This window comes from Chinchilla lanigera, unplaced genomic scaffold, assembly GCF_000276665.1.
Source record: "Chinchilla lanigera isolate Chin_1 unplaced genomic scaffold, ChiLan1.0 scaffold00080, whole genome shotgun sequence".
In the NCBI taxonomy this organism is placed as follows: domain Eukaryota; kingdom Metazoa; phylum Chordata; class Mammalia; order Rodentia; family Chinchillidae; genus Chinchilla; species Chinchilla lanigera.
The window spans coordinates 364,062-371,434 of record NW_004955481.1 but is presented as its reverse complement, the minus strand read 5'-3'; the positions used below and the strand labels follow the sequence as shown (position 1 = coordinate 371,434).

Below are 7,373 nucleotides of genomic sequence, written 5' to 3'. Positions count from 1 at the left end.
ATTTATTTATTTTAAAATCAACTTTATTTCTGCATCAGGCTTTACATTGGTTTTGTTTTTTTTTGTTGTTGTTGTTTTTTCCAATACCGGGAATCAAACTCATGACCTTCTGCTCGCCAGGCAGGTGATGTGCCGCTGAGCTAAATCCCCAGCCTGCTAAATTATTTATTTGTGCTTGTTCTGTTTTTCTGGTATAGCAATTCACAGCTATAAACTTGCCTCATAGGACTGCTTTCCTTGTGTTGTATTGGTTCTGGTAAGAACTATTTCTTTGTTAATTTTTTGTTTAGTCTTTTATGTCTGTTTTCTTTCAGTTAGCATAATGTTTTTAAAGTTCCTCCATGCTGTAACATGTATCCGAACCTCATTTCTTTCTGTGGTTGAATATTATTCCATTGTATGGATATGAGTTGATGGGTGTTTGGACTGTTTTCACCTTTCTACAAATATAAACCATGCTGCTGTGAACATTTATGTACAAGTATGTGAGTGTCTGTTTTAAGTTTTTTTGGATACATGGGAGTGAAATTTCTGTGTCATGTGTTAACTCTGTTTAACTTTCTGAGAAACTACAAAATCATTTTGTACTGAGGCCGAGCTTTTTGAATTCCTACCAGTAATGCATGAATGTTCCAATTTCTCCACATCCTTGTCATATTTACTTTTGTTTTCTGGTGATAGTTATCTTAGTGGTATATGTGGAATCTCACTGTTGTTTTTCTTTGTATTTCCTGATGGTTAATGATATGGGTGTCTTTTCCTGTGTTTATTGTCATTTGTGTGTCTTCTTTGGGGGGAATGTTAATTCACAGCCTTTGCCTTACTTTCGTATTGTTTTCTTTTAAAAATTAAGTTGTTAAGAGTTCTAGATATATTATAGATACAAGTCCCTTTCAGGTATATGGTTTTCAAACATTTCTTGCTGGTCTGTGCGTTGACTTTTCACTATCTTGATAGTGAATATGAGGAATTAGTTAGTATTAATCAGCCTTTAAATATTTAGGAGAGTTTACAAATGAAATCATCTGAGTCTGAACTTTTCTTGATGGATAGGTTTTTGCTCACTAATTCAATCTCTTTATTTTTTTTATAGGACTTTTTATATTTTCTACTTCTTTCTGAGGCAGTTGATAACTTGTGGTTTCCTAGGAATTTGTCCATTTCATCTAATTTATTGACATATAGTTGTTTATAGTTTCTGTATTTTTTTTAAAGAAACAAAAGGGATTTTTTAGGGAAGGATTATATAGGATACACTCAACAGTGGAGGCCAGGTGCTCAGAGAAATGAGGCACCTGTACTTGTATTTTATTGTATGAACATAGTTAACCAATTTGCTATAGATTTGCATTTGTTGCCATATTTTACTATTACAAGTACTATAATGCAGCATGAACATTTTAATTGCATCATGTACATATGTAAGTGTGTTAAAGTACAGATTGCTTGAAGGGTAATTGCTGGGCCAGAGGTCTGTGTGTTTTTTTTTTTTTTTTCCGGTACCAGGAATCGAACTCACGACCTTGCGCTTGCCAGGCAGGTGCTGTGCCGCTGAGCTAAATCCCCAGCCCGGTCTGTGTATTTATAATGTTGATTCTTTTATCTCCTTGTCTTCTTTCTATGTTTATTGATTTGTATAAGCTCATTATGGCTGGATCCTGCAGTTTGTAAGAATATACAGTGTGGATGGTATTTTTATAGCTGGAGCAAGTGGGGAGGGTAGGTTTGGGATCTGAGCGTTTGGTGGCTCCTTCTAGTCAAAGATGTTGGTATCCCAAGTCTATTTCTGGTCAACTATGTTGTCCCCCAAGCCTACTCTTGGTCAAGAGTGTTGAGTGGCATGAGAGAGGTTGTTTGGAACCCACAGCAGGAATGAGTCTCAGCAGGTGACCCCTTAAGAATCCTTCCCTTGGTGGTTCCCTTCTGAAGAATTCCGAATTAGTGGGGGCCCCAGGTGGTTCTGGTTTATTGGTGTGGGCAGAGGAAGAGAGTTGGGAGGCTCTGCCTCTGCCCAAAGAAGTGACAGGGATAAATGCATTCCTCATCATAGCTGTCTTTCCTCTGGGGACTGCCTGTTTCTGTTCTGGGCACTCACTGACACATGACTGCCAATGCCCAGATGTACACAGTGATGTTAGTATAAGAAAGTGGGGCTGTATTCACAGAGCAGGAAGTGAAGTCTTCTGAGGGACCCCTGTCTATCCTTTGTTAGGGCAGAGTTACCTGCTTCTCAGATGTCCATTACACTCCTCCACCTCCATCTAGAGTTTACAAGGGAGAAACCAAAGTAGGTTAAGGGTTGAACAGATGCAGTTTGAGATTTTAAAAATAATTCATCCAGGTGCCCGGGCTAGGGGCTAGAGCTCAAGCCCCCTTGGCTGGCCTGGTTAGAGCAGCTCAGTGCTTTTTGGCTTGCTCTGTCATGTACTAAGTGGAGTTTTATAGGAGGACACAGAAAGCCCGTGTTGCCACAGATGTCAGAAAACTGACACTTCTTGTCCCTACGGCTGGGTTGAAAACATCCCAAACCTGAATCCTGCTGAAGGCTGAGTCTCTGCAAGTGCATTGGGGAAGCTATGCCTTTCCTTAGGTCTCTATACCTCTACCTGCCAAAGGGACTGAGTGGCTGCCCTCCTCTGGGCCACTTGCCAGCCCAGGCCTGTGTTATTTTCTCTTCTGTTGTGTGGGATGTTCTGGCCCTCCAGCTCTGTAAAGGCAAAATCAAATTATCTCCTCTCTTGACCCAAATGAATTTCATCCCTGGGGAAGGCCCTGGCTCCACTTCCAGACGGTGAGCAGGAGGCTTTCTCAGCTGACTTCCTGGCTGACGCAGTCTCTCTCCCCTCCCCCTTTGTGTCTTTCAGTCTGCGGAGTTCTTCGAGATGCTGGAGAAAATGCAGGTGAGCACCCCCAGAGTGGGAAGCAGCCCAGCCCGATGTCGGGGTTCAACACCAGCGGATCCCTTGGAGAGAGGGGCCCTTCATCCTGGACACTCTGAGGCCATTTTGCTGTTGAGTGACATAGAACACTTTGGAAGCTTCTGCTTAGGAGTGGATGGGGCTGGGGGGGACAGGGACTGGCTTAGAATGCCAGAAATGCCACTGATATGGGGAGGGCTTAAAAGGGGCCATTGTTCTTGGAATGGGCTGGAAACAAAGCCTGAAAAAGAAAGCTTCATCTGAGAATAATCATCTTGTGTCAGGGAGGCAAAGCTGCAGCGTGGGAAGCAGACCCAAGTTCAAATCCTGCACCAAACACTTACTAGCCCAAGTTTCTTACCATTTCCAGGCTTATATAAATAACTAAGAATGGGAATACCCACTGCTATGGTGCTTGGGATGAAATGAGAAAACATATGTAAATAGTCGGTAGGCACTACGTTGAGTGTGGATTTGCAAGTCCTTCATGATCATAGTCTGTATCCTCAGGTTTTGAATCTTCATAGTAAACTAGTTGTGGGTGTCTGTATTGATTATGTACAGACCTTTTTCTTGTCATTCTTCCCTAAACAATACAGTATAACAATTATTTACATAGCATTTACCTTGTAGTAGGTATTGTTAGTAATCTAGAGATGATTTAAACTACAGTGTATAGGAGGATGTGTGTAGGTTCTATGTAACATCATACCATTTGATAAAAGGAACCTAAGTATTCATGGATTTTTGTATCCTTGGGAATCCTGGAACCAGTGCCCTTGAGGTCAGGGCTCACCAACAAGAACTGTTGCCTTGAATGTGAGCACAGGTCCAGGTTTAATTGATATGGCTGAGAAGAGTAGAATGAAGAAGTTGATCATAACACATACTTCAGGCACTTCTCAGACTCTGAGATGGACAGGCATTCCTTCACCCGGTTAGGGTGTTACTGTTATCATCCCCATATTACAAGTGAGAAAACTGAAGCCCGGAGCTATTAAATAAAGCACTCAAGGATACATGCTAGTAAGTGGTTGCAGGCCGGGGGCTCTAGCCATTGTGTTATGATTCTTTTTACCCTGAGTAGAAGGGAAAGATTCTATAATAGGGCCTGCAGGCTCCTGGAGGAGAGGCACGAATGGTGCCCTGTTCAGCCCCGAGATGCAGGTGGACTTGCCAGGACTCCTAGGGTGAGGAAGGGGGAGGGAGACTGTTGGAGGGAAAGATATTAATAGTTTTGCCATTGCCGTGGTGATTTATTAAGATTCTCCTGTGTGCCCAGCAGTGTGTGGACTGCAAACTCACTTCCTCCATATTTAGAGAACTTATAACCAAGTTGTGGAAAGGGGCTGGCATATACACTGTGCGAGTGGGGGGAGACAGGATATAATTAAGCACTCAACTGCTTGGAGTAAACCCGGGACTTTCCCCTCAGCCCAGTGGGATCCCTCCACCGTGGAAAACTGGTGGGGAACTGGCAGCTCACCCTGCCTTCTTCCTGGTTGCTTCCATGATGCAAGCACTCTCACCCCCAGCTGGTCTTCTGCCTCCCTGAAAAGGGAGGTTTTCCTGTGTGAGAACATAATTCCACCCTACTTAACAGGCCTCACACTGGTCTGTTTTTAGAGGCTGCCTCTCAGCTGTTTGCCTCTCCAGGGCATGTCTTTTTATTCTCCCTCTGGGTCTCCATGATGCCTAATATCCATGGCAGTTTGCTGCTTTCTCTCAGTTAGGACTGGAAGCTAAAATTCCACTGTGTAAGACTCTACCATGTGCCCACTGGGCGCCATCCTCAGAGAGCTCATACAGTCTAGCAATTCTGTTGGCATGAAACTTACACCAGGAGCTGATGTGATGGAGTGCTGCATGGTATGGCCAAGTCTGTCCTGGCTATGGGCTCAGTCTTGCCTTACTTTGCAGTTGTGGAAACTGAGCCGCAGAGTCATTAAGTGCTCAGGTCACTCTGCTAGCTACAGAGAGCTGAAATGAGGATCCAGGATGCTCAGCTCCCACCAGAGAGTCTAAGAATTTGAAGAAGGCCACAACCCCTGTGAAGCAAGAGGGCCGAGTGAACATGCTTTGGGTTCTTCAGGCCGGGGTTCAGATCTTAGCCTGATCCCTACCAGTGGTGTGTCCTTGGTTAAGTCATTTTTCCTCTCTGAGCTTCCATTTCTTCACTGGGAGAAAAGGGGGAAGTAATAATAGTATGTATTGGAAAGGATAAGATGCAGACGAGAGAGGGCCCCTAGCTTGGGGCAGTAGCTGTGTTGAGGGGGAGGGAGTGGAGGGGCCAGCGGCCCAAGTGATAGCTCTCCTATTCCAGGGACTGTTCCCAGACAGGGATGAATAATGCAGGAGAAACAAAACATACCCGTGACATCACTCTCCCACCCCCACCTGCCCTGTTTGCCAACCCGGACAGGGTCTGCAGGGCCACCCAGGTGGTTTTCTGGCTGTGTGTAAAGAGCACCTATCTGGTGGGAAGGGCCCTCCCACACCCACCTGAACAATGCTGCAGGGTGACTCAGCCCAGAGGAGTCTGGGGAAGCTGCATTTAAATGTGTCCAGTTAGCAGGAGCCCTGGCGTCTAGGGTCTGTGGGGTGTGGTCGTTCACCTGCTTCAAATCCATGCCCAGTCACTCACTAGCTATGCGACCTTGGGTATACAACCTCTACTGGGGCCTCAGTTTCCTGGTTGGTGAGAAGGTGCTGTGAATTTCAAAGGAGGCCACAGAAAGAGTTCACTTTGGAGGGTTCCTGTCCCTTATGTTTTGACTGGGCAAAGACATTTTCTGGATTCCCATGTCTGGAGGGGAACTCTTTCTTCTGGTTTGTCCCAGTAGCTTATACCCTTACCTGATTTACTCAGTCTTGGGGCGCTAGGTGTTCCCCTCTCACACAATCCAGTGAAGTCAGAACCCAGTCATAGAACTGATGGACAGGGCGCTGTTCCTGAACGTGTATTTCCCAGGTGCCTGCAGGGGAACCCCTTTAATCCAGTCCCATTCCTTGCACTTGATCCTTGAAGTACTTGCATCTGTGAGATAGGGGTGCTGGTGTAATCCTCATTTTATAAATGCAGCAGCAGGGACTCCATGGGTTGCAAATAGGAAACCTATAGCTCAGTGAGGAGGAGGACTAGACCTCCTGCGTATTATCCACAGGGCTCCCATCAAGGAGGGAGTGGGGCTGGATGGCACAAGTACCAGAGTGCTGCCTCTGATGCTAGCAGACATGGTGTCCCATCTTCCTTCTCAACTGCTGGCCCTGTGGCCCTAGGGAAGATAGTGAAGCTCTAGGATGGTAACACTGCTGAGTTGTGATGATAAATCATCGCATCTACTATCTGTTCTGCAGGATTAACCCATTATTAACCTTTAACCTTCATCACAGTAGTGAAGATGAACTCACACCGAGGTTTCTGTGACTTACCCAGAATCACAGACTCAAGTGGAGGTGTTGGGATTTGAACCTGTGTGATCTGGCTTTGGTCCATGCTTTTTTAAAATAAAAAACATTTAAAATTTTAATTTTTATTAGTACAGGCTTACAGTATATACATTCATTGTGGGGAGTTGGTACATGTACATGGTACCTCTCAATTCTTTTGTCCCCTTTCCCTTTCATCCCCATTTTTTGAAGTTTTTTCTCACTTTTTGTTGCCTGCATCAGATTTATTTATTTATTTTATGTCTTTATCAAGTTAACTATCAGAAACACAGATTGACAGCCAGACTGATTGGCCAAAAACTGTATAAAACATATATGGTGATTATGTGAAATCAAGGTTCACTTTTATTTTTTAGTTTTTTTTTTTTTTTTAAATTTTGCTCTTTTTGGGTACTAGGAATCAAACTCATGACCTTGTGCTTACCAGGCAGGTGCTGTGTGCTGAGCTATATCCCTGGTCCAAGGTTCACTTTTAGATACATTGGCCATACTGGACTGCAATAGCTTTTCTCTCTTTTTTTCCCGTTGTCTTTTATTTTGTACTTTATTTACATATTGGGTTTCTCATCTAATTGTGATATTGAAGCTTGTGTGTCTGATTTATTTCACTTAACATTATGCTCTCCAGGTTACTTACTTTCTTACAAATGACTTAAGTCTGCCCTTCTTTATGGCGGAGTAAAACTCCATTGTGTGTAAGTACCACATTTTTGTTAACCATTCATCTGCTGATGGATTTATAAGCTGTTTTCAAAATTTAGTTATTATGAACTGTGCGCTACAAATATGGATATACATTTATCACTGTAATGTGACATCTTGAACTCTTTTGGGAAGATAACTAAAAGGCTGGGTCAAATGGAATTTCTATTTTTAGGTCTTGTGGCATCTCCATAATGATTTCCATAGTGGTTGAACCAAATTACACTCCCATCACCAGTGAAGAAGGATTCCTTTTTTCCTGTAGCCTCTCTAGCATCTGTTATTGTTTGGTTTCTTGATGAT

At 43.7% G+C, this 7,373-nt stretch overlaps 1 protein-coding gene across 16 annotated transcripts in view; it reads left to right on the top strand.

Annotated features, from left to right (window-relative positions):
- Rap1gap2 (RAP1 GTPase activating protein 2) overlaps window positions 1-7,373 on the top strand; it is a 241,080-nt gene that overhangs the window by 166,056 nt on the left and 67,651 nt on the right. For all 16 annotated transcript variants that reach the window (XR_263756.2, XR_263755.2, XM_013503479.1 and 13 more), the window contains one exon: window positions 2,865-2,900. Coding sequence is in view for 14 of the 16 variants with exons in the window: in XM_013503479.1 (XP_013358933.1) it covers window positions 2,865-2,900 (36 nt within the window). In the remaining 2 variants the exon portion in view is untranslated. The remainder of the gene's footprint in view (window positions 1-2,864; window positions 2,901-7,373) is intronic.